This window comes from Oncorhynchus masou, chromosome 5 (genome assembly GCF_036934945.1).
Source record: "Oncorhynchus masou masou isolate Uvic2021 chromosome 5, UVic_Omas_1.1, whole genome shotgun sequence".
NCBI classification, from domain to species: domain Eukaryota; kingdom Metazoa; phylum Chordata; class Actinopteri; order Salmoniformes; family Salmonidae; genus Oncorhynchus; species Oncorhynchus masou.
In genome coordinates this window covers 27,793,885-27,820,965 of record NC_088216.1, presented here as the reverse complement: position 1 = coordinate 27,820,965, position 27,081 = coordinate 27,793,885, and the positions used below count along the sequence as shown (strand labels likewise).

Sequence of the window (27,081 nt, the reverse complement as noted above, 5' to 3'; positions counted from 1 at the left end):
TCTCCCTCTTTTTCCCCTGCCCCGCTACAAAGTTTCTCCCTGAAGGCAGTCACTGAGTCCGAGGTGCTAGAGGAGCTCCTGAAACTTGACCCCAAATATCCATCTGGGTGAGATGGTTTAGACCCTTTCTTCTTTAAGGTTGCTGCCCCTATCATCACCAAGCCTATCTCCAACTTTTTTAACCTGTCTCTACTTTCTTGGGAGGTTCCCATTGCTTGGAAGGCAGCCACTGTTCATCCTTTATTTAAAGGGGAGATCAAGCTGATCCTAACTGTTATAGGTCTATTTCTATTTTGCCCTGCTTATCAAAAGCGTTGGAAAAACTTGTCAATAATCAACTGATGTCTATTATATTCTCTCTGGTATGCAATCTGGTTTCCGCTCAGGTTATGGATATGTCACTGTAACCTTAAAGGTCCTCAATGTTGTCACCGTTACCCTTGATTCTAAGCAATGTTGTGCTGCACTTTTGCCTTATGGTAAGGTGCTCCATCATGCTGGAAAAGGCATTGTTCATCACAATTGTTCCTGGATGGTTGGGAGAAGTTGCTCTCGGAGGATGTGTTGGTACCATTCTTTATTCATGGCTGTGTTCTTAGGCATAATTGTGAGTGAGCCCACTCCCTTGGCTGAAAAGCAACCTCACACATGAATGGTCTCAGGATGCTTTACTGTTGGCATGACACAGGACTGATGGTAGCGCTCACCTTGTCTTCTCCAGACAAGCTTTTTTCCGGATGCCCCAAACAATCGGAAAGGGGATTGATCAGAGAAAATGACTTTACCACAGTCCTCAGCAGTCCAATCCCTGTACCTTTTGCAGAATATCAGTCTGTCCCTGACGTTTTTCCTGGAGAGAAGTGTCTTCTTTGCTGCCCTTCTTGACACCAGGCCATCTCCAAAAGTCTTCGCCTCACTGTGCGTGCAGATGTACTCACACCTGCCTGCTGCCATTCCTGAGCAAGCTCTCTACTGGTGGTACCCCGATCCCGCAGCTGAATCAACTTTAGGAGACGGTCCTGGCGCTTGCTGGACTTTCTTGGGCGCCCTGAAGCCTTCTTCACAACAATTGAACCGCTCTCCTTGAAGTTCTTGATGATTCGAAATATGGTTGATTTAGGTGCAATCTTACTGGCAGCAATATCCTTGCCTGTGAAGCCCTTTTTGTGCAAAGCAATGATGACGGCACGTGTTTCCTTGCTGGTAACCATGGTTGACAGAGGAAGAACAATGATTCCAAGCCCCACCCTCCTTTTGAAGCTTCCAGTCTGCTATTCAAACTCAATCAGCATGACAGAGTGATCTCCAGCCTTGTCCTCGTCAACACTCACACCTGTGTTAATGAGCAAATTACTGACATGATGTCAGCTGGTCCTTTTGTGGCATGGCTGAAATCCAGTGGAAATGTTTTTTGGGATTCAGTTCATTTGCATGGGAGGGGGGATTCTGTATAAGCACTTTGTGCCATCTACTGATGTAAAAATGGATTTATAAATACATTTGATTGTGTGAATCGCTGTGCTAACAGGAAATAAGCAGCAAGCAAAATAACACTCTACACCCTGACAGATAACCTTCATGACTCATGTTGGTGTTGGAGGGAATTCAAATGAAGATCAGATCAATTAATGTATGCGGTTTACAATCGATTTAGCTCTGGAATGGAGACAGTCTAAGATATTTACAGACATAAGACTCTCAAAGGCCAAGGGGGGGCGTGAGCATTGGGCACACACACTACTACACCACTGACAGGACAAGAGTGTTTGTGTGTGTGTGTGTCTGAACGCCTTTAGTTTGTCTGCATGTGAGTGTCGGTGGTGATGCGTGCTATGCATGTGACTCCTGTTTTTTTTCTGTGTGATTTTGTGCTTGAGTCAGTGTTGGTGTATGCATGTGCCTATTTCTGTGTGTGTGCGTGTACGCGTGCGTGTGACTCTACAGCAGCAGTCAGATGGCCTGGCTGCCAGTCTGCGTTGGCCCTAATGGTATGTGACAGGGACAGATCCGTTATGCCACATACTGTGTTATTGGGCCCGTCACATCTCTGCCAAGGGCACGCATAACGAGCTGCCATGTGAGATTAGCTTGGAAACAGCCAGAACATTCCGGAAAGACGAGGTTTATCCTCCTCACTTACTGCTCAGCCTCGGCCCAAATTCTCCTGATGCACAGGTACTGTGTTTAGTCATAGCATCTTTATCACCGAGCGAGGATGAGCCACCTCAATTTGTTGTTTCTGATGAAATCAGTCTAATGAAAAGAGTTGTTGGGCTCTCCTCTCCAGGCAAGCAGATGCCATAGACACACTCTTTAATGTTACCTGGCTACGACAGCAGACATTCAGCCAGTGCTAAGCTGAAATAAACAAAATTATTTGTTTTGTCTGTGTTTGAACCATAATTACACAGTCCCCCCGCTTGCTATGATAAGTATCACAGTGTGTGGCGGTGTGTGTTATTGTACACCAGGAAAGGATTTGTTTAAAAAGCAGCAGGACATCCTTGTAAGGGCCATTATGCAGTGAAATCAGCAAGCAGTAGGAGAGCCCACTTACAGCATGGCCATAAGAGCCCTCTTGTAGGTGTGAGTGTAGTAAGTCATCTCTGTGTAGGTGATATTGTGCAATTCACCCTACATTGCTGACCCACATGGCATTATATTCCACCGAGTCCAATAACAAAAAAACAACATTGCTGTTCAGCCTTACCTTTAAAACATATGTTCATACTCAAACTCAAACCCAGACACACAACCGCAACAACTCAATTCCTTGAAAACTCATATAACAGAATCTTGGGCAGATCTCAACCACTGTTACAGTAATCTAGCTCAAATAAACATAATTTTCCAGAGTCAAACTCAGACACAAGACCCCAACAATCAATTCCTCAGCAGAAGACCTTCTCTTCTTCTGCAGTGCCCCCTGATTCAGGTAACAGAACTTGGTCCATTCTCCACCAGTGTTTCAGTGACCTAAATAAGATCCCAATTAACAACAAGAACAGGTAGGCTCTGACCCAGAAACGCACATCTAATGTGTTTGTCATCCAACCCTTATCAGGCTCACTGTGCAGCATTATAATGACATTTTCCCTATTTAGTGGGCTTGGCAGATGGGTCACCTTCACCTCAGTTCACTTTGTGGTGGAACTGAACCATTATCATTCTAATGTGTGTGGAATTGTTAGAAATTGGTGCACTGCTATTTAACTTTGTCATTACTGCAAACAACTGCATCTAGGGCATTCTACTGTATAGTGTGGGCACACTGTGCATTGATACGTCAGATATAGTAAGTGTTGCTGTTATGTTATATTATGGGTCAGTTAGACAAGGTGTGGTCAGACTTTTCATATACAGTGCCTTCAGAAAGTATTCACACCCCTTGACTTTTTCCACATTTGGTTGTGTGTCAAGGTGGGATTAAAATGGATTTAATCGTTATTTTGTTCATCAAATATCTACACAAAATACTCTAATGTCATATTAGCATTTATTTAAAAAAAATGTAACACTAATATACAGTATCTTAATTACATTAGTATTCAACCCCCTGATCCAATACATGTTGGAATCACCTTTGGCGGTGATTACATCTGTGAGTCTTTCTGGGTAAGTCTCTCAGAGCTTCGCACACCTGAGTTGTACAGTATTTGCACATTATTATTTTTATAATTCTTCAAGCTCTGTCAAGTTGGTTGTTGATCATTTCTAGACAACCATTTTCAAGACTTGCCATAGGTTTTCAAGCCCATTTAAGTCAAAACTGTAACTAGGCCACTCAGGAACATTCAATGTTGTCTTGGTAAGCAACTCAGTTGTATATTTGGCCTTGTGTTTTAGGTTATTATCCTGCTGAAAGGTGAATATGTCTCCCAGTGTCTGGTAGAAAGCAGACAACCAGGGGCCTCATTTATAAAACTGTTCTTAGATTTATACTTGAACTTAGTCGTAAGATCATTTCCGACGGGGTGCTTACGTTCGTTTCATAAAAGATACTAAGCATAAAAAACTTTGCTCACGCAGGTTTTAAGAAGCCCATGTGTAACTTAAGCACCCGTGATCTATAACTGTCAAATGAACTTAAAACTGATGGCACCTGCCCTTCAGTAGTCCGATGGTGCGCTCCACAACCGGCTTTGTTCTGCTGTTAGGGGACCGGCAAAGGGGGTGAAAGCCACGTTTTCAGTGGAGAACCCCGGTCACCTAACCATTGTGTTACATTGTTTTGCACGGTTAATAGGCTATTATACACTTTAGAAAAAATAACTCATAGAGAAGCCACCCGCCTCCACTCTCACCAGCTTCTAGACGCAGGCCTACTCTGATGTGGCACAGAATGAACGAGTGGTGCGTAGACCCTGGCCACTTGGAGCATACATTGAGTAGTCGCATACGGGCATCGCAGCTGATCTGAACATTCAATGAATGGAAATGATTCCTCTTAACATATACATGTTCATCTATAGGCGGTGCGCGTAAGGCAATATGTGTGCAGTCAACTGCACCTATGACCCCTGGGAAATTAAATGAGCGGACAAACTCGGCTTTGACACGTGCCTGTTCGTGGACAATACGTGTAGAATCGCCTCGATCACTTGTGGCAGGATGCAGCTGAATGATGGCTGTGATATACGCGACCTGTCACTCATTTCCCTCTGGAATGTCCCAGTAGCGAGGAATCCAAGAGTGGACAGTACTTGGACAGATACGCGTATAGCATAGGGGGGAGACAGAACATTTCTTGGGAGACAATATCGATTTATAAGCCATGGATCATCATACCCAAAAAAGTCCTTCCGGTCTTTGAAAACTCTCTCCCTTCCATAAGCACGGTTTTCAATGTCTTCCAATAAGGCAAGAACAGCCATGGTTACTTGTTTCTAATTTGACTCACTATTTATAGAACATCCATCCTGTTTTTAATTCAAAACACCTAGTGTCTGGCAATTACTTCCTCACACCTTTAATGGATCATTCTTAACAAATTGTTCATAAAGCTGCCGCAAAGTTCACTACAGGCTTGGACGTATATGCGTCCCAAACTGCAATACCCCTACATAACCAGCAGGGAAGTCACTTATGTCAAGTCTAGACTTTGCGTAGAGATAAGATCCTTTCCACGTTCAAGTGTGGTTTTATAAATAACTACTCATACATGTTTTTCTGCGTAAGTCATTCCTGAGATCAAAATTGATCGTAAGTCCATTTTATAAATGAGACCCCTGGTTTGCCTCTTGGATTTTGCATGTGCTTAGCTCTTTTATCCTAAAAAACTTTCTAGTCCTTGCTTATGACAGGCATACCCATAACATGATGTTGCCACCACCGTGCTTGAAGATATGAAGAGTGGTACTCAGTGATAACATAACACTTGAAGTTAATTATTTGCAGTTACTTGTAGTTACTATTGTGTAGTTACTATTGTGTAGTTACTATTGTGGAGTAACTACAATGTTGTTGATTCATCCTCAGTTGTCTCCAATCACAGCCATGAAACTCTGTAACTGTTTTAACGTCAACATTGGCCTCATGGTGAAATCCCTGAGTGTTTGTAGTGACTGGGTGTAGTGATGCACCATCCAAAGTCTAATAATAACTTCACCATGCTCAAAGGGATAATCAGTGTCTGCTTTTGACATTTTTACCCATCTACCAATAGGTGCCCTTCTTTGCGAGGTATTGGTCTTTGTCTTGGTCTTTGTGGTTGAATCTGTGTTTGAAACTCACTGCTCGACTGAGGGACCTTACAGATAATTGTATGTGTGGGGTACAGAGATGAGGTAGTCATTCAAAAAGCATTTTAAACACTATTATTGCACACGGAGTGTGTCCATGCAACTTATTATGTAACTTGTTAAGCACATTCTTACTCATTAACTTATTTAGGCTTGCCATAACAAACGGGTTGAATACTTATTGACTCAAGATATTGCAGATTTTCATTTTTTTAAACATAATTACATTTTGACATTATGGGGTATTGTGTGTGACAGAAAATCATTGACAGAAAATCTAATGTTAAAACATTTTAAATTCCGTCTGTAACACAACAAAATGTGGAAAAGGCCAAGGGGTCTCAATATTTTCTGAAGGTACATTAAGCCGGGCACAAAGTCACATCAGTGTCCATAACCTGCATTTTTATTGTATTTCAAATACTTTAGATATGATTGATTTAGCTAACATTCAATGTGTCAGGTGACCAGTTTGCACTTTTGAATCTATTCCCATTGGTTCCATCATGCCGGGAAGGCTAAAATGCACCTCAAGTAAATTTGACCCATGTTTGTACCACATGCATATGAGCTGAAATTATCATGTGCATGACAATTATTTTTAAAAAGAGCTCTCAATCTTCATGAAATAAATCACTAAAGCCTATGCATCTCATCATAAAAACATGTCCAAACAGTCCAGTGGCATATCGTAGTTTGCCAAGCTCTGAGCAAGTTCCACCCCAACCCAAAATGTACAGTTTCATGGCAAATGCCATATTCTACACATTTTGCCATGAAGCTGAGAGAAAATATTGCTGTTTCAAAACAAATTTCCTGGAATTCTATATATATTGCCATAGAGCAGAGAGAAAAATATGCAGTTTTATAGCTAATGCCATGCTGTTCTACACAGTTGGCGCCGGAGCAGAAGGCAGACGCTTTACGTGCCCTCAACCGATTGTTTTTTTGTTCATTTATCTGCGTTGTTTGTAACTTTTTATTTTTTACTATTTTTGTACATAATGTTGCTGCTTGCGTCTCTTATGACCAAAAATAACTTCTAGACATCAGGACTGCAATTACTCACCACGGACCAGCAGAATCCTTTTCCTTCTTTCACGAGCCAGAGGCGGAGGATATACGGCCCCCTCGGGAACAGGCCCCGACCCCAGTGATCTGCGTGACGAGGAGGAGAAGAAAGAGGCCGGAGGGAGGGCCCACTGGAGTAGGAGGCGATCTAATAAACCCCCACTCCCCTCAATTATGCTCGCAAACATGCAATCTTTAAACAATAAAATGGACGAGTTATTGGGCAGATTAAACTACCAACGGGATATTAAAAACTGTAACATCTTATGGTTCACGGAGTCGTGGCTGAACGACGACAATATCAACATACAGCTGGCTGGTTATATGATGTACCTCCAGGATAGAACAGCGGCGTCTGGTAAGACAAGGGGTGGCGGTCTATGTATTTTTGTAAACAACAGCTGGTGCATGATATCTAAGGAGGTCTCGAGCCATTGCTCGTCTGAGGTAGAGTTTCTCATGATAAGCTGCAGACCACATTACCTACCGAGAGAGTTTTCATCTATATTCTTTGTAGCTGTTTACATCCCACCATAGTCAGAGGCTGGCACCAAGATAGCATTGAATGAGCTGTATTCCGCCATAAGCAAACAAATAAACGCTCACCCAGAGGTGGCGCTCCTTGTAGCCGGGGACTTTAAAACCTCTTGAGACTAGGGGGCAGTATTTTGATGTTTGGATGAAAAACATGCCCAATGTAAGCTGCCTATTTCTCAGGCCCAGAAGCTAGAATATGCATATAATTGGCAAATTAGGATAGAAAACACTCTAAAGTTTCCAAAACTGTCAAAATTGTCTGTGAGTATAACTGAACTGATATTGCAGTCGAAAACCTTAGGAAAATCCAACCAAGCAAGCAAGCCTATTTTACATTTAAAGGGATATCAACCAGATTCCTTTCCCTATGGCTTCCACATGGTGTGAACAGTCTTTAGGTCACAACTTGCAGACCTGTTTTCGAGTTGCTGTGCTGTGCGTTTTGTTGCCAACCTATTTTGCTACCTGACAATTTTACGGTTTTTACTTTTTAATTACTGTTGTTATACACACACACACATATATATATATATATATATATATATATATACTGACTTTTTTTTTTTTTTTTTTCCACCCACAACTTTTTCACTCCGGACGCTTTATCTGGACACGATTCGTCAGGACCTCCAACACCCGAAGCTAAGTAGTAACATCAGGCTTACGGCGAGGATAGCTGTGCTACAAGCCCGGCTTCAGACGCAATCGTTAGGCAAGGGTAATTTCAGTGTAGGAAAGGATGAAACAGCGTCTGTGCCACCAGCAAGTACAGATAGTAGTATAAATCCCCTGGCACAGTCCCCGCAGCCGGACAACTTTCTCACGGTTTCTGGAAGGAAATGCTGTAGGAACGCTCAACCGGTGTCGCTCATTCAGCCGACAGAAACTTTCAACCGGTTTTCCCCATTAAGTAGCGAGTCGGAGTCAGAGGCCGAGCCTTCTCTGGTCTATACTCCTCCCGTTACGGGGTCTGAGACGCCGAAGCTTCCCACCATTAGCTCTGACAAATTGAAAACTCTAGTCATTGGCGACTCCATTACCCGCAGTATTAGACTTAAAACGAATCATCCAGCGATCATACACTGTTTACCGGGGGCAGGGCTACCGACGTTAAGGCTAATCTGAAGATGGTGCTGGCTAAAGCTAAAACTGGCGAGTGTAGAGAGTATAGAGATATTGTTATCCACGTCGGCACCAACGATGTTAGGATGAAACAGTCAGAGATCACCAAGCGCAACATAGCTTCTGCGTGTAAATCAGCTAGAAAGATGTGTCGGCATCGAGTAATTGTCTCTGGCCCCCTCCCAGTTAGGGGGAGTGATGAGCTCTACAGCAGAGTCTCACAACTCAATCGCTGGTTGAAAACTGTTTTCTGCCCCTCCGAAAAGTTAGAATTTGTAGATAATTGGCCCTCTTTTGGGACTCACCCACAAACAGGACCAAGCCTGACCTGCTGAGGAGTGACGGACTCCATCCAAGCTGGAGGGGTGCTCTCATCTTATCTACCAACATAGACAGGGCTCTAACTCCTCTAGCTCCACAATGAAATAGGGTGCAGGCCAGGCAGCAGGCTGTTAGCCAGCCTGCAGCATAGTGGAATCTGCCACTAGCATAGTCAGTGTAGTCAGCTCAGCTATTACCATTGAGACCGTGTCTGTGCCTCGACCTAGGTTGCGCAAAACTAAACATGGCGGTGTTCGCCTTAGCAATCTCACTAGGATAAAGACCACCTCCATTCCTGTCATTATTGAAAGAGATCATGATACCTCACATCTCAAAATAGGGCTACTTAATGTTAGATCCCTTACTTCAAAGGCAATTATAGTCAATGAACTAATCACTGATCATAATCTTGATGTGATTGGCCTGACTGAAACATGGCTTAAGCCTGATGAATTTACTGTGTTAAATGAGGCCTCACCTCCTGGCTACACTAGTGACCATATCCCCGTGCATCCCGCAAAGGTGGAGGTGTTGCTAACATTTACGATAGCAAATTTCAATTTACAAAAAAAAAATGACGTTTTCGTCTTTTGAGCTTCTAGTCATGAAATCTATGCAGCCTACTCAATCACTTTTTATAGCTACTGTTTACAGGCCTCCTGGGTCATATACAGCGTTCCTCACTGAGTTCCCTGAATTCCTATCGGACCTTGTAGTCATAGCAGATAATATTCTAATCTTTGGTGACTTTAATATTCACATGGAAAAGTCCACAGACCCACTCCAAAAGGCTTTCGGAGCCATCATCGACTCAGTGGGTTTTGTCCAACATGTCTCTGGACCCACTCACTGTCACAGTCATACGCTGGACCTAGTTTTGTCCCATGGAATAAATGTTGTGGATCTTAATGTTTTTCCTCATAATCCAGGACTATCGGACCACCATTTTATTACGTTTGCAATTGCAACAAATAATCTGCTCAGACCCCAACCAAGGAACATCAAAAGTCGTGCTATAAATTCACAGACAACACAAAGATTCCTTGATGTCCTTCCAGATTCCCTCTGTCTACCCAATGACACCAGAGGACAAAAATCAGTTAACCACCTAACTGAGGAACTCAATTTAACCTTGCGCAATACCCTAGATGCAGTTGCACCCCTAAAAACTAAAAACATTTCTCATAAGAAACTAGCTCCCTGGTACACAGAAAATACCCGAGCTCTGAAGCAAGCTTCCAGAAAATTGGAACGGAAATGGCGCCACACCAAACTGGAAGTCTTCCGTCTAGCTTGGAAAGACAGTACCGTGCAGTACCGAAGAGCCCTTACTGCTGCTCGATCATCCTATTTTTCTAACTTAATTGAGGACAATAAGAACAATCCAAAATTCCTTTTTGATACGGTCGCAAAGCTAACTAAAAAGCAGCATTCCCCAAGAGAGGATGACTTTCACTTTAGCAGTGATAAATTCATGAACTTCTTTGAGGAAAAAATTATGATTATTAGAAAGCAAATTACAGACTCCTCTTTAAATCTGCGTATTCCTTCAAAGCTCAGTTGTCCTGAGTCTGCACAACTCTGCGTGGACCTAGGATCAAGAGAGACGCTCAAGTGTTTTAGTACTATATCTCTTGACACAATGATGAAAATAATCATGGCCTCTAAACCTTCAAGCTGCTTACTGGACCCTATTCCAACTAAACTACTGAAAGAGCTGCTTCCTGTGCTTGGCCCTCCTATGTTGAACATAATAAACGGCTCTCTATCCACCGGATGTGTACCAAACTCACTAAAAGTGGCAGTAATAAAGCCTCTCTTGAAAAAGCCAAACCTTGACCCAGAAAATATAAAAAACTATCGGCCTATATCGAATCTTCCATTCCTCTCAAAAATCTTAGAAAAGGCTGTTGCTCAGCAACTCACTGCCTTCCTGAAGACAAACAATGTATATGAAATGCTTCAGTCTGGTTTTAGACCCCATCATAGCACTGAGACGGCACTTGTGAAGGTGGTAAATGACATTTTAATGGCATCGGACCGAGGCTCTGCATCTGTCCTCGTGCTCCTAGACCTTAGTGCTGCTTTTGATACCATCGATCACCACATTCTTTTGGAGAGATTGGAAACCCAAATTGGTCTACACGGACAAGTTCTGGCCTGGTTTAGATCTTATCTGTCGGAAAGATATCAGTTTGTCTCTGTGGATGGTTTGTCCTCTGACAAATCAACTGTAAATTTCGGTGTTCCTCAAGGTTCCGTTTTAGGACCGCTGTTGTTTTCACTATATATTTTACCTCTTGGGGATGTTATTCGAAAACATAATGTTAACTTTCACTGCTATGCGGATGATACACAGCTGTACATTTCAATGAAACATGGTGAAGCCCCAAAATTGCCCTCGCTAGAAGCATGTGTTTCAGACATAAGGAAGTGGATGGCAGCAAACTTTCTACTTTTAAACTCGGATAAAACAGAGATGCTTGTTCTAGGTCCCAAGAAACAAAGAGATCTTTTGTTGAATCTGACAATTAATCTTAATGGTTGTACAGTCATCTCAAATAAAACTGTGAAGGACCTCGGCGTTACTCTGGACCCTGATCTCTCTTTTGAAGAACATATCAAGACCATTTCAAGGACAGCTTTTTTCCATCTACGTAACATTGCAAAAATCAGAAACTTTCTGTCCAAAAATGATGCAGAAAAATTAATCCATGCTTTTGTCACTTCTAGGTTAGACTACTGCAATGCTCTACTTTCCGGCTACCCGGATAAAGCACTAAATAAACTTCAGTTAGTGCTAAATACGGCTGCTAGAATCCTGACTAGAACCAAAAAATTTGATCATATTACTCCAGTGCTAGCCTCCCTACACTGGCTTCCTGTCAAAGCAAGGGCTGATTTCAAGGTTTTACTGCTAACCTACAAAGCATTGCATGGGCTTGCTCCTACCTATCTCTCTGATTTGGTCCTGCCGTACATACCTACACGTACGCTACGGTCACAAGACGCAGGCCTCCTAATTGTCCCTAGAATTTCTAAGCAAACAGCTGGAGGCAGGGCTTTCTCCTATAGAGCTCCATTTTTATGGAACGGTCTGCCTACCCATGTCAGAGACGCAAACTCGGTCTCAACCTTTAAGTCTTTACTGAAGACTCATCTCTTCAGTGGGTCATATGATTGAGTGTAGTCTGGCCCAGGAGTGGGAAGGTGAACGGAAAGGCTCTGGAGCAACGAACCACCCTTGCTGTCTCTGCCTGGCCGGTTCCCCTCTTTCCACTGGGATTCTCTGCCTCTAACCCTATTACAGGGGCTGAGTCACTGGCTTGCTGGGGCTCTCTCATGCCGTCCCTGGAGGGGGTGCGTCACCTGAGTGGGTTGATTCACTGATGTGGTCATCCTGTCTGGGTTGGCGCCCCCCCCCTTGGGTTGTGCCGTGGCGGAGATCTTTGCGGGCTATACTCAGCTTTGTCTCAGGATGGTAAGTTGGTGGTTGAAGACATCCCTCCAGTGGTGTGGGGGCTGTGCTTTGGCAAAGTGGTTGGGGTTATATCCTTCCTGTTTGGCCCTGTCCGGGGGTGTCCTCGGGTGGGGCCACAGTGTCTCCTGACCCCTCCTGTCTCAGCCTCCAGTATTTATGCTGCAGTAGTTTATGTGTCGGGGGGCTGGGGTCAGTTTGTTATATCTGGAGTACTTCTCCTGTCCAATTCGGTGTCCTGTGTGAATCTAAGTGTGCGTTCTCTAATTCTCTCCTTCTCTCTCTCGGAGGACCTGAGCCCTAGGACCATGCCCCAGGACTACCTGACATGATGACTCCTTGCTGTCCCCAGTCCACCTGGCCGTGCTGCTGCTCCAGTTTCAACTGACCTGAGCCCTAGGACCATGCCCCAGGACTACTTGACATGATGACTCCTTGCTGTCCCCAGTCCACCTGGCCGTGCTGCTGCTCCAGTTTCAACTGTTCTGCCTTATTATTATTCGACCATGCTGGTCATTTATGAACATTTGAACATCTTGGCCATGTTCTGTTATAATCTCTACCCGGCACAGCCAGAAGAGGACTGGCCACCCCACATAGCCTGGTTCCTCTCTAGGTTTCTTCCTAGGTTTTGGCTTTTCTAGGGAGTTTTTCCTAGCCACCGTGCTTCTACACCTGCATTGCTTGCTGTTTGGGGTTTTAGGCTGGGTTTCTGTACAGCACTTTGAGATATCAGCTGATGTACGAAGGGCTATATAAATAAATTTGATTTGATTTGATTTGATTTAGACATAGTTTCAGGCTTTTATTCTGAAAAATGAGCGAGAATGATCACATCGCGTCAGTGGATAGCTAGGTGTCCCCATACTTGTGCATGCGCGAGCGCCTGGAGCAAGACCTTTTCTCTCTCTCTCCTATTGAAAAGGCTACCGTCCGGTTGAAATATGATAGATTATTTATTGTAAAAACAACCTGACGATTGATTATAAAAAACGTTTGACATGTTTCTAAGAACTTTACGGATACTATTTGGAATTTTTGTCTGCCCGTCGTGACCTGTGGATTACTAAACAAAACGCGCTAGCCAAATGGAGGTTTTTGGATATACAAATAATCTTTATCGAACAAAACAAACATTTATTGTGTAACTGGGAGTCTCGTGAGTGCAACCATACGAAGATCATCAAAGGTAAGGGATTTATTTTATTGCTTTTCTGACTTTCGTGACCAATCTACTTTGCTGCTAGCTGTTTGTAATGTTTTGTCTGCTGAGAGAGCTGTCCTCACATGGTTTGCTTTCACCGTAAATCCTTTTTGATATCTGACACGCCGGGTGGATTAAGTTAAGCAGTGATTTGGTGTATTGCACTTGTGATTTCATGAACATTAAATCTTTTTTACATTTAATTTGAATTTGGTGCTCTGCAATTGACCGGATGTTGACGAAAATGATCCCGCTAAAGGGATCGGTGCGCCAAGAGGTTTAATGCAGGGAAATTTAAATCAGTTTTAGCTAATTTCAATCAACATGCTAAATGTGCAACCAGAGTGAAAATAACTCTGGACCACCTTTACTCCACACACAGAGGTGCATACAAAGCTCTCCCTCGCTGGAAGCACCAGTGACTAGATCAATAGAAAAGTGGTCAGATGAAGCAGATGCTAAACTACAGGACTGTTTTGCGAGCACAGACTGGAATATTTTCCGGGATTCCTCCAATGGCATCGAGGAGTACACCACATCTGTCATTGGCTTCATCAATATGTGCACCAATGACGTCACACCAACAGTGACCGTACGTACATACCCCAACCAGAAACCATGGATTACAGGCAGCATCCGCACTGAGCTAAAGGATAGAGCTGCCGCTTTCAAGGAGTGGGACTCTAATCCAAAAAGCTTATAAGTAATCCCGCTATGCCCTCCGACAAACCATCAAACAGGCAAAGCGTCAATACAGGACTAAGATCAAGTCTCACTACACCGGCTCTGATGCTTGTTGGATGTGGCAGGGCCTGCAAACCATTACAGACTACAAAGGGAAGCACAGTCGAGAGCTGCCCAGTGACACGAGCCTACCGGACGAACGAAACTACTTCTATGCTTACTTCGAGGTAAATACCACTGAAACATGCATAAGAGCACCAGCTGTACTGGAAGACTGTGTGATCACGCTCTCCGCAGCCGATGTGAGTAAGACCTTCAGACAGGTCAACATTCACAAGGCCACAGGGCCAGACGGATTACCAGGACATGTACTGCGAGCATACGCTGACCAACTAGCAAGTGTCTTCACTGACATTTTCAACCTCTCCCTGTCTGAGTCTGCAATACCAACATGTTTTAAGCAGACCACCATAGTGCCTGTGCCCAAGAACACTAAGGTAACCTGCTTAAATGACTACCGACCCGTAGCACTCACGTCTGTAGCCATGAAGTGCTTTGAAAGGCTAGTCATGGCTCAGATCAACACCATCATTCTAGAAACCCTGGACCCACTACATTTTGCATACCGTCCCAACAGATCCACAGATGATGCAGTCCCTATGGCACTCCATACTGCCCTTTCCCACCTGGACAAAAGGAACACCTATGTGAGAATGCTATTCATTGAGTACAGCTTAGTGTTCAACACCATAGTGCCCTCAAAGCTCATCAATAAGCTAAGGAACCTGGGATTAAACACCTCCGTCTGCAACTGGATCCTGGACTTCCTGACGGGCCACACCCAGGTGGTGAGGGTACATAACAACACATCTGCCACGCTGATCCTCAACACAGGGGCCCCTCAGGGGTGCTTGCCAAGCCCCCTCCTGTACTCCCTGTTCACTCATGACTGCATGGCCAGGCACGACTCCAACGCCATTATTAAATTTGCCGATGACACAGCAGTGGTAGGCCTAATCACCGATAACAATGAGACAGCCTATAGGGAGGAGGTCAGAGACCTGGCCGGGTGGTGCCAGGACAACAACCTCTCCCTCAACGTGATCAAGACTAAGGAGATGATTGTGTGGACTACAGGAAAAAGAGGACCGAGCACGCCCCCATTCTCATCGACAGAGCTGCAGTGGAGCAGGTTGAGAGCTTCAAGTTCCTTGGTGTCCACATCACCAACAAAGTAACATAGTCCAAGCACACCATGACAGTCATGAAGCGGGCACGACAAAACCTATTCCCCCAACTGAAAAGATTTGGCATGGGTCCTCAGATCCTCAAAAGGTTCTACAGCTGCACCATCGAGAGCTGGTTGCATCACTGCCTGGTATGGCAACTGCTCAGCCTCCGACCACAAGGCACTACAGAGGGTAATGCAAATGGCCCAGTACATAACTGGGGCCAAGCTTCCTGCCATCCAGGACCTTTATACCAGGCGGTGTCAGAGGAAGGCCCTGGTCATAGTCCAGCCACCCTAGTCATAGACTGTTCTCTCTGCTACCACACGGCAAGCTGTACTGGAGCGCCAAATCTAGGTCCAAGAGGCTTCTAAACAGCTTCTACCCCCAAGCCATAAGACTCCTGAACATCTAGTCAAATGGCTACCCAGACTATTCACATTGCCACCCACTCCCCTCTCACCATCACTGCCACTCTCTGTTGTCATCTATGCATAGTCACTTTTAATTAACTCTACTTACAACTAACCGCTGCCCCCGCACATTGACTCTGTACCAGCACCCCCCTGTATATATTGTTGTTTTTTACTGCTCCTCTTTAATTACTTGTTACTTTTATCTCTTGTTCTTACCCGTATTTTTGAAACTACGCTGTCGGTTAGGGGCTCGTAAGTAAGCATTTCACTGTAAGGTCTACACCTGTTGGATTCGGCGCATGTGACAAATAAAATTTGATTGGATTTTACAATGAGGCTTAGAGAATTTAGCATTTTTAAAGATAATTCACTGCTATTCTATACATTTTGCCATGAGGCTGAGATAAAATGTTGCAGTTTTACACCTAATTCCCTGTAATTCTAAACATTTTGGCCATGGCTTATGACATGTTCATATGCTATATTGGGAGAAGGGGTTTGGGGCCCCCAGAGCTCGTGTGCCACCCGCCTTGCAGGGGAATGCACACCTGCTTGCTGTTCCCGTCAGACCAGATCGGATCAGGTCAATTAGCAATACCAGGAATGATGTTCCCCACTCTCCTTTGGCATTTTGCTTCAGCCATCAATCCAACATACAGAGACAGATCAACACACACAGAGTTTAGGGAAGTACAGTACTTTTTCTTTATTTTCACAAGAAAAATGAGAGAAACAGTTGCATTGATACATTTATACCTTGAGATTAGCTACATCAGAGTACACACAATATACAGGAATGAAGGCCAGAATTACTAAGTCACTGTATCCTCATCCTAAAAAAAAACAAGCAACTATTTGTTTATATCGACTCACACCCCTAGCACTGGGCCAGTCATGTGACTGACAGGAGAGATGACCAGTGGAGCTACGTTTCTTTTACCATCTGGATACCCACAGTGGAAGTATGGATAGAGTTTCTCAGTGAATTTGTAGCCAGTGAAAGAGCAGATGTGAGATCTGGCTGTGGCATCCACATCATAAATGGAGACCCGACCCTCCTCATAATCCACAAACACCCCCACCTTCTGGGGCTTCTTTTTCAGGTAGTAGTGTACTTTGGGATCATTAGGCACGTAGTCATTATCTGTATCCAGGCCAAAAGTCCAGAGTCCATCCTCAGGGCTCAGTGGTAACCACCCCTGCCTATTGATTGACTCATTGGCCACTCCTAAATCCCATTCAGTCTTCCCCTTCACCTGTACCTCAAAGTAGGATTTCCCTGAGGAGAACCCTTCCTTCCCCAGGACACTGTATGTATAAGTAAACCTCTTTGGGTTCCTCAAGAAATTCTGTGATTGATCCCCACACCTCACTTGTTTCCCATCCATGGACAGGATTAGTTCTGGATGTGCTGTATCAGGGTCCAGAGTCACATCCATTGCATACTGCTGAATCTTCTTTGTCTTAGCTTCACACAACGTTCTCAGCTCATTCTCCATCTCATTATGAAATCTCTTTACCTTACTCATAAGTATGTCCTCCAGTTGAGATACAGCTCTTTTCATGTACCCCATGCGCAGGTGGCTTTGAACACTGATCTCAGACCAGTTCTTGGTCTTTACTGGGAGACACCAGGATGGGGAGCACTGGAGGAGTTGGAGATGGTCCTTAGTGTGTGAGAGCTGCCCCAGCTCAGAGCTTATCCTCTTCAGCTCAGTGATTTCTTGCTCCAGTTCTTTAATAAGACCTTCACCCCACCTGTCTACAGCTTTTTGCTTCTGCTCAACCACACCAATGAGCTCAGCCTGAAATTTCTCAATGGAGTGAACTAGAGCGGTGAAAACCTGCACTTTGCCAAATATATCCATCTCAGTGTGTCTCTTGCTGAGATCTACTGAGTGTTTGATCTCCTTGACCTTCTGCAGATGCTCCTGAATCATCTGCTTCACTTTTGCCTCTGTCTTCCCAAGCTGAGCCTTCCTTTGGTCACATTCTTCTTCCAGAGGTATGCTGTTGTGATCCTTGTGGTCAGTCTCTGAGCAGAACTGACACACACATGTCTGGTCAGTCCTACAGAACAGCTCGAGGAGTTTGTTGTGTTTCTTACATACCCTGTCTTCAAGGTTCTTTACAGGGTCGATCAGTTGGTGTCTCTTCAGGGCTGGGGCTATCTGATGATGCTCCAGATGAGTGTCACAGTACGAGGTCAGACAAATAAGGCAGGACTTCCGAGCCTTGCACTTCCTGCCAGTGCAGACATCACAGACCACTTCTCCGGGCTCTGCAGCGGAATCCTCTATGTCTCTCACTCTCAATCCCTTGAAATGCTCCGCAACTCCTTTGAGTGTTCTGTTGACATCTGGTTCAGGTCTTCTGTGGAACATCTTGTTACACAGGGGACACTGGCACAGATCTGTGCTATCCCAGTATCCTTTGATACAGGCCTTGCAGAAGTTGTGTCCACATGGGATGGAGACTGGGTCAGTAAACACATCCAGACAGATAGCACACTGGAACTGCTCTTCAGACAGGAGACTGCTGGGCGATACCATATCTGAAACACATAATGAACAGTTATTGGAATGAGTGAGCTTTGATAGCTTTGCTTACTAAACGTACAGTGTCTTCAGAAAGTATTCATACCTCTTGACTTATTCCACATTTTGTTGTGTTACAGCCTGACTTCAAAATGGATTAAATATCATTTTTCTCTCACCCATCTACACACGATACTCAGTAATGACAAAGTGAAAACATGTTTTTAGAAATGTTAGCACATTTATTGAAAATTAAATAGAGAATTATCTAATTTACACAACTATTCATACCCCTGAGTCAATACATGTTAGAATCACCTTTGGCAGTGATTACAGCTGTGAGTCTTTCTGGGTTAGTCTCTCAGAGCTTTGCACACCTGGATTGTACAATATTAGAACATTATTATTTTTATAATTCTTCAAGCTCTGTCAAGTTGGTTGTTGATCATTGCTCTATAGCCATTGTTATGTCTTGCCATAGATTTTCAAGCAGATTTAAGTCAAAACTGTAACTAGGCCACTCAAGAACATTCAATGTCATCTTGGAAAGCAACTCCGGTGTATATTTGGCATTGTGTCTTAGGTTATTGTCCTGCTGAAAGGTGAATTTGTCTACCAGTGTCTGTTGGAAAGCATATTGAACCAGCTTTTCCGCTAGGATTTTGCTTGTGCTTAGCTCTATTCCATTTATTTTTATCCTAAAACACTCTCTAGTCCTTGCTGATGACAAGCATACCCATAATATGATGCAGCCACCACCATGCTTGAAAATATGAAGAGATGTAGTCAGTGATGTGTTGGATTTGCTCCAAACATAACACTTTGTATTAAGGAAATAAAGTGAATTTATATGCCAATTTCTTTTGTGGTTTTTCTTTAGGGACTTATTTCAAACAGCATGCATGATTTATAATATAGTGGAGTAACTACAATGTTGTTGATTCATCCTAATTTTTCTTCTATCACAGCTATTAAAATCTGTGCCTCCCTCTGGCGCTCAACGTCTCCGGTGTACTAACAACCGGCCCTGGCAACCGTCTTTGCGCACACCTGTTCCCCGTCGTTAAGCACACCTGGACTACATCACCACCCTGATTAATCTCCCTTCATACTCAGTCATCAAGCAGTATTGGTTTAGTGACGTTCAGTACGCTGCTCCTGTTTTGTATTTTCTTCATGTTTATTATTATTAAACGCACCTTCTGCACCTGCTTCCGGACTCCCTGCTTATACGTTACAGAAATGTACTGCATGGCTGAGGGACCTCACAGATAATTGTATGTGTGGGGTACAGAGATGAGGTAGTTGTTCAAAAATGATGTTAAACGCTATTATTGCACACAAAGTGAGTCCATGTAACTTATTATACGACTTGTAAAGCACATTGTTACCTCTGAACTTATTTAAGCTTGCCACAACAAAGGGGTTGAGTAGTTATTGACTCAAGACATTTCAGCTTTTCTTTTTTGAATTAATTTGTAAAACATTCTAAAAACGTTATTTCACTTTGACATCCATTTCCAATGCTGTCTGTAACACAACTGTTGGATAGAAAATCAAGGGGTGTGAATACTTTCTGAAGGCAGAGTAGTACTAACTGTACATTCATTTAGAATTAGAGTAGTTCAAATTGTATTGGTCACATACACAGCAGAAGTTTATTGCGAGTGTAACGAAATGCTTGCGCTTCTAGTTCCAACAGTGCAGCAATATCTAACATGTAATTCCACAACAACTACCCAATACACACAAATCTAAGTAAATGAATGGGATAAGAATATATACATATACAAATATACATGCAAATATATTTTGTATGCAAATGAGTTTTTAAAGACGAACAAGTAAAAACAGGTGAGGACACAGAAAGGGCTGTGATTAACTCTTTACTCACCTTTGTTTGTGTGTATGAATGTGTCTGTGTGGACACTGCTTTCTCCACCACTCCGGTCCTAGTAGTGCAGCTGTGTATAAGAATCCTCTGAAGATGAGACAAAATGAGACAAGATGTGTTACATTCCACTTCTATCAACTCTCTGATGCTCCTTACCGTCAGTTGAGTGACAGAATACCTGTCTCTATTTCCTGCTCGGGAAGTTCACCATTCACAGCTCATGCACTTATGTCATATCGACATAACTGTTCTTTAAAACCCTTTTGCACCATTCACGATATGGCCTCACCTTTCGGGTATGAAAACCAGCTTGTAAAAGATGAGGGAAGGCTTACCCTTTTACACCAAAACTGTAATATGGTAAAAGAATAATTCTAGTGAAACAACTACTTCCCAGTTTCATAGGATTAAAGAGGTTTATGGGTAGAAACAACAGGAAAGAATGACATAGTATAGAAACACTTATAATTTGGACATGTAATCGATGTGTCAAGGCTGTTTGAGGAGATGAGGTGGGGGAGGATCATTGTTATGGCAGGGCGTGTCATCAAAAGGCTTCTGGATTGACGAGACATTGGCATCACTCCAGACCTAAACATGTAACCCATCCAGACTGTCATGTCTGTGTCGGTCTGGCTGCACGTTACACTGAAGGAATGAATATCCTGATTAATAATGTGGAAGCCAGTTGAGTGCTGAGTGATGGGAAACGCTGAGGAAGGAGGAAGTATCCTGTTTTTGATTTTTTTTCCCGGCAGTTTACTGGAAAATACTTCCTCTATGCATTTGTAGCTGTTGTTATGCAAAAATGTGTTTACAGTCAGTTGAGTCTTGCAAGGCTGTACAGGTCGCACATAGCTACAATTGTCGGTCAGAATTGTCTGACTAAACCTGCTATGATTACCTCATGAAAGGTGCAAGAACAATGTTTTTTTTTCTGCAGTTGTCCTCCCCCCATTGTGGGTATGCTTGAACACTGTCCTCCTAACCTGATTGTAAGGAAGACTCTCAGAAGACTCAGAAATTCTCCTTTGTTTGCTGCTCATGCACAGTTTGACATCACCTCAGATAATAAAACCTCCAGTCTCCAGTATCCTTCCCCTCTATACTCTACCATCACCATACAGTCTGATGTATTTCAGCACAGCTTTGTCAGTTTGCCTTTAAACTGACAGGTGCTTCACCCACAAACGCTTGAGGCATTTTGGCGAGGCTGTCAGAAGTTCTTTATGCAGTCAAAACCAACGCGTTATAGTGGATTTCCATACAATAGATGGCCGTTTACTGATAATGAATTGAAGTAATTGAATAGTCGGTCAAAGGAGACATTTGAATAGAGTTACTCTCGCACTCCATTGGCATTGTAATGTATTAATATATGTTTTTCTCAGTGAACAGATGTCAGGATTATATGTTCTCCTTCACACTGTAATGTATTAATCATACCAGTCAGATTGTCGTACTTATGGTTTCGTATATATATTTAAAAAAAGATGTGTGTGTGTGTGTGTGTGTGTGTGTGTGTGTGTGTGTGTGTGTGTGTGTGTGTGTGTGTGTGTGTGTGTGTGTGTGTGTGTGTGTGTGTGTGTGTGTGTGTGTGTGTGTGTGTGTGTGTGTGTGTGTGTGCGTGTGTGTGTGTGCTGGCCCCAGTTCTGTAATTCTCTGTAAAAATCCACTAAAAGCAAGACTAATCCTAACAAATAAAATAAAATAAATACATAAATAACTGCTGCAATGTGTTCTCTGCATCTCTGACTCCCAAACCTCCTTGCTGTCCAGAAATAGCCACAACAATAAGAACGCGATGTACAAGGGCAGAGAACCGTGAAACCACTCTCAATACCGCCACAATAGTTGAATCGACGTTGTTCCTACGTCATTTCAAATGCCGTGGAACCAACATGGAATAGACGTTGAATTGACTTCTGTGCCCAGTGGGTTATGTTGAACCATCTCACCCTACCGTTCAATCAAAACCTCCTGTCTAGATGAATCAGTATCTGGCTCATATTTTCTAGAAAATAAGTAATTGTGAAATTGTGTGTCCCAAATAAAAATGCAGATTTAGATATTACCCTGCTTTGAGTTGAAGGGCGCTATCCTTTCGAATTAGCCTTCCCACACAGTCCTGCATATGTATATTATCTGACAGGTAGGTCGGGAGAGGCTGGGCACAGGCCTGGGAAACTGTTGCCTCCAGACACCCACGTGCTAAGGATTACATTAGCATGGTCACATGTTGCTCACACACACAACCCTCTGCCGCTTCGGGAACTAACCTCAGTTCTTGTGACTCAGGCTCGCGCCGCATCTAAAAAATATGGGTAGTGTGTGTGTGTATGCTAATCTATGCTGCTCTGTCTCTTTCGCTCTGGTTGTACTGTAGTGGTCTTAGTCTGGACTTAGTCTGGTCCACTGAACCACGAGCTGAACCACTGTTAGGTCAGCAGGTCACCGTCGAAGTTGGATTTGTGACTTGTCCGATGACTATTAAGACGTCTACAGTTGCGTTTCTCTGAACACTGCACTATTCTATTGCCTTCGTTCCTCCTCCATTGTTCTTCTCCAATAGCCCAGAGCCTTATCCAATCCCACTGAAAGTCCTGGAGTTGAACACAGCCAGGAGCCTTGTCTTGTCATCATTACTCTCAACGGGCCACGTGCAAATGGTTTCACTCACATAAAGGGCTTCTTTGCCATGGTCTTGTCTGAATAGACGAGTCCAACCACAGTTTGTGCACCTTGAATGTAGAGGTGTGCCAAGGTTGCGTGTGTGTGTGTGCACGTGCGTGTGTGTGTGTGTGTGTGTGTGTGTGTGTGTAGGTGGCACACTGACAGAAGACTTGGTAAGAGGATGCCAGGTGTAGCAGATGTGTCCTCTTACCCAGAAAGCAGCTTGACTAGTCATCCAAGTCCCAGAGCAATGCATGCTAATGAAAGCCTGCTGCTGACTAAATGTTCCCCCACACTCAGTATTCAACACTCAATTGGCTTTCACATGAGGCAGACTTTGTGCCATTGAATAACTTGTCAGGAAGGAATAAAAATCAGAAAGTACAATTTGTACAATTTGATCCCTTCTTGACCCATTTTAAATGTTCCCATAGTTTACAATGCAGCTGTATGGAATTGCACTGTAAATACGTGCATTGGCTTCACTAATTAGATGAAAGTAAATAGGTAAATTAGGTAAATGCATAGTTAAAACATAGGTAAATACATTCTAAATGACGCAATTGGCAACCAATGATCTAACCCAAAAGAGGTGAGGTAGATGGCAGAATACTGACCATTGGTTGGATGTAAGACTCAAGTCACACCACATATTCTCTTATGAAACATTTTGTCTTTGACAACGAAGGTTCACCAACAGCACGCCTTAAACCAAGCGTACAAAGAGATTAAACATCCAAAACGATTTTCTGCACTCCCCACAGGGTTGGCCGACCTGCGCCTGTGTCCTCACAGTGGGGGAAGAGCGTTCACAGGCACCATGCTGGGTACCAGATCAAACACACTGTCATCTATCTATCTATCTATCTATCTATCTATCTATCTATCTATCTATCTATCTATCTATCTATCTATCTATCTATCTATCTATCTATCTATCTATCTATCTATCTATCTCTCTCTCTCTCTCTCTCTCTCTCTCTCTCTCTCTCTCTCTCTCTCTCTCTCTCTCTCTCTCTCTCTCTCTCTCTCTCTCTCTCTATCTATCTCTCTATCTATCTATCTATCTATCTATCTATCTATCTATCTATCTATCTATCTATCTATCTATCTATCTATCTATCTATCTATCTATCTATCTATCTATCTATCTATCTATCTATCTATCTATCTATCTATCTATCTATCTATCTATCTATCTATCTATCTATCTATCATCTCACAGCCCCAGAAACCCCCCCCCATCTACCTCCACTACCTACTTCCCCTCGCCTACACACAGTATCTGTCTCCCTCCTCCTCTCACCAACATTACTCTCCACTGTGGCTCCGATCATGGCTTTGTGAGACTTCTCTCCATCATGTGGTTAAGGCCTAGGAGGGAAAAATGCCTGGCAGATTAGACAACTGTTTGCTCTGTTGCGGTCCAACCCACCACCATCTCAAAGTTCTTACAGTCCTCTTTATCAGCCCTTTACTTATTCATCAATCACACCTGTCTCTGTGAGCACCTACCACGAATTAAAGTTGAATTAGCCAACTGTGTGCTGTCTCTTGCAGTGTCTCTCCCTACATTCCGCTCAGAGTTATTACCATAGAAACAGAATCATTCTAGTTCCGTGTTTATTACAATCCTCTTCATCAGCCCTTCACTCATTCTCCAATCACACCTGTCCCTCCACCTGTCACAACGTGATGAAGAGCTTCAGTATGGCATTTCAGTGATTGGCAAAAAGCCACAGCGGATCCCTGTGACAATGAAGCTCCTATCCCTCATGTCCCTCCATTTGTCCCCCAGGAAAATAGAAGCAATCAGGCCCCATATGCCAATACACAGGACACAATACACAGACGGAAATCAATCTGAGAGACTACAGTAATAGCTGTACATCCACTTGTGAGCTGGCCCTGGAATTAACTTTCCTAACTTTGCGCTCAGAAGGCATCCTTTGGAAGAAAGTAGAGGTGTCTGTGGAATTTGTAGATCAAATTTGTAAAGATACAGAGGAGCCGGCTAAAACCTGTGAATGGATTGCATTTCAATTGGTTCAGGGGAACGTGATCTGGGTATGAACATGGTGGTGTAGAGACATCAGAAGGAGTCAGTGGAAGTGATAACTCAGCTGCCTGCTGTGACACAGGGCTAACTTCATGTATGGGTTTGAGTCCCGGGTTACGTCCCAAATGGCACAGTATTCCCTTTAAACATAGGGCCCTGGTCAAAAGTAGTGCACTAATTTAGGACACAATGGAGCACTCCCTGCTGCTTATAGCTGTAATTAATATCTAATCTAAAACCACTAACATGTCCCTTGTCGTTGTCATCAAGTGCAAGTCTTTGACGGAGGCTTGGAAGCTTGCTGCAATGCATTGTCGTGACGTTGTATTAGTTAATGTGTTAACCGAATCAAGCAATTATTAGCAATTAACTCATTAACCTGGGGCACCATGGGAAAATACGTTTTTTATTGAGTTTCTATTTCCCAAATGAACTCAAACAATTTCAGAATATCAATTTTACAACAGCCGCTAATTAATCAGTTACCTCTACAATCTCGTTCTGAACGTCGCATAATCCGGGAATCTGCACGGACCCGGGTCTCACCAATGAGTTCGTACCACACCAATCTTAGTTGAGTATTTATTTACTAGAAAGCTAAAATGATGATAAAAGGTACACATACACAAAAACACATTGGGGCGGCAGGGTAGCCTAGTGGTTAGAGCGTTGGACTAGTAACCGGAAGGTTGCAAGTTCAAACCTCTGAGCTGACAAGGTACAAATCTGTCGTTCTGCCCCTGAACAGGCAGTTAACCCACTGTTCCTAGGCCATCATTGAAAATAAGAATTTGTTCTTAACTGACTTGCCTGGTTAAATAAAGGTAAAAAAACATTCTAGGCTATTGATTAGAATTTAGTATAACGGGCCAACACACGTGCATGTTACCCAAAATGGGGATTAAAAAGAGAAAGTACACGAGAGAAATATACATTTGGGTGAATTTTTCAGCTATGCTTATTCTAACCCTAGCCTTGCCCCAAACAGCCGCTCTTACGGGTCAGAATATAATGATGTAATTACGTAGGGAAGGTCTCTGTGGATTCTCCGTGTGGACCGTTCAGGCTGCTCAATGACGCACTTCTCTGGCGCACCTCTCTGGTCGTCCTCACGATGTCAGTATCCTTTTGGCTTAGGAGTCTGTTCCCTCACCCTTGTTCTGGAAGGGCTCTTCTGAGGACAGACAGCTCTGTAGCTCAGAGCTCACAGTGTAGGAATGAAACAGTGGAGATACCACGATTCGATGGGAAGTGGATGCTAGGTGGTTCGACGTGAATTCACCCGCTTAGACACAGCTACTCATCCGTAGCTTGGGTAGAAAAAGATTTATTTGTCTTCAAACTTGTGTTGCGTTTTGGGTTTGTTGACTTTTTAGACCTCGGCTGCAGCTTGGGTCATGTAGTCTTATCTGTAAATTCTTCACTCACAGGTTTTATACCCTCTTGTCAGAAGTGGACATTTTCCATACAACGTACAATGTATAAACATCAAACATATACTAGGTAAACTGTTGACGTTACAATGTTTTCGTAATAACGTAATATCTATTGACCTTTATTAACAAAACAAAAATGACATACATTTTCATATTTCATCTATCGTCATGACCACCAATGTGGCTGACGGAAACCATTGTTCCAAAGTCCCTTTATTTCATGTTTAATGTTCTGAGGCTGGTTCTCCATAGTAACAGGACAAAGGAATTTGTCTGTGGCCTAAGATTTACCAGGGGCGTGAGGGGTCATAAAACCCCCACATCTACAGACCCCTAGATCTCTCCTCCTCTGTTTGTGGTTGAGAGATAATCTGTAGGGTTGTGGTCTCCTGTAACATGACCTGATCAGGACAGTCATGACAGCATACATAATCTAGTATAGTTTGTGTGAGCATTTTATACCAGCAGTGTATACAATGCCTGAATGAAGTAAATATACAGGATATAATCACTGCAATTTAGTTCTCGGTTAACCAATTACCAATTACCGTGTTATCTCCCTTCTCTAGTGGACTTTATCTCTGCATGCTCCGTCATGAAATAAATAGACAAACCAGTCAGGTATTCTACAAGATGAAATGAATGAATAAATCCCCCTTTTCTTTACTGACGGAATGCA

The 27,081-nt window shown here is 43.3% G+C and overlaps 1 protein-coding gene across 1 annotated transcript; it reads right to left on the bottom strand.

Moving 5' to 3' along the window:
* Positions 1-16,494: 16,494 nt before the first annotated feature.
* LOC135526526 (E3 ubiquitin-protein ligase TRIM39-like) lies at positions 16,495-20,484 on the bottom strand. The gene is made up of 2 exons (XM_064954991.1): positions 20,235-20,484; positions 16,495-18,357 (listed from the first exon to the last, which is right to left on the bottom strand). The coding sequence occupies exon 2, from the start codon at positions 18,353-18,355 to the stop codon at positions 16,673-16,675; it is 1,683 nt and encodes a 560-aa protein (XP_064811063.1). The 5' UTR covers positions 18,356-18,357; positions 20,235-20,484; the 3' UTR covers positions 16,495-16,672.
* Positions 20,485-27,081: the final 6,597 nt, after the last annotated feature.

Bases quoted from the DNA above. Each gene is read 5' to 3' on its own strand.
- LOC135526526 (XM_064954991.1), bottom strand. From the start codon at position 18,355: ATGGTATCGCCCAGCAGTCTCCTGTCTGAAGAGCAGTTCCAGTGTGCT.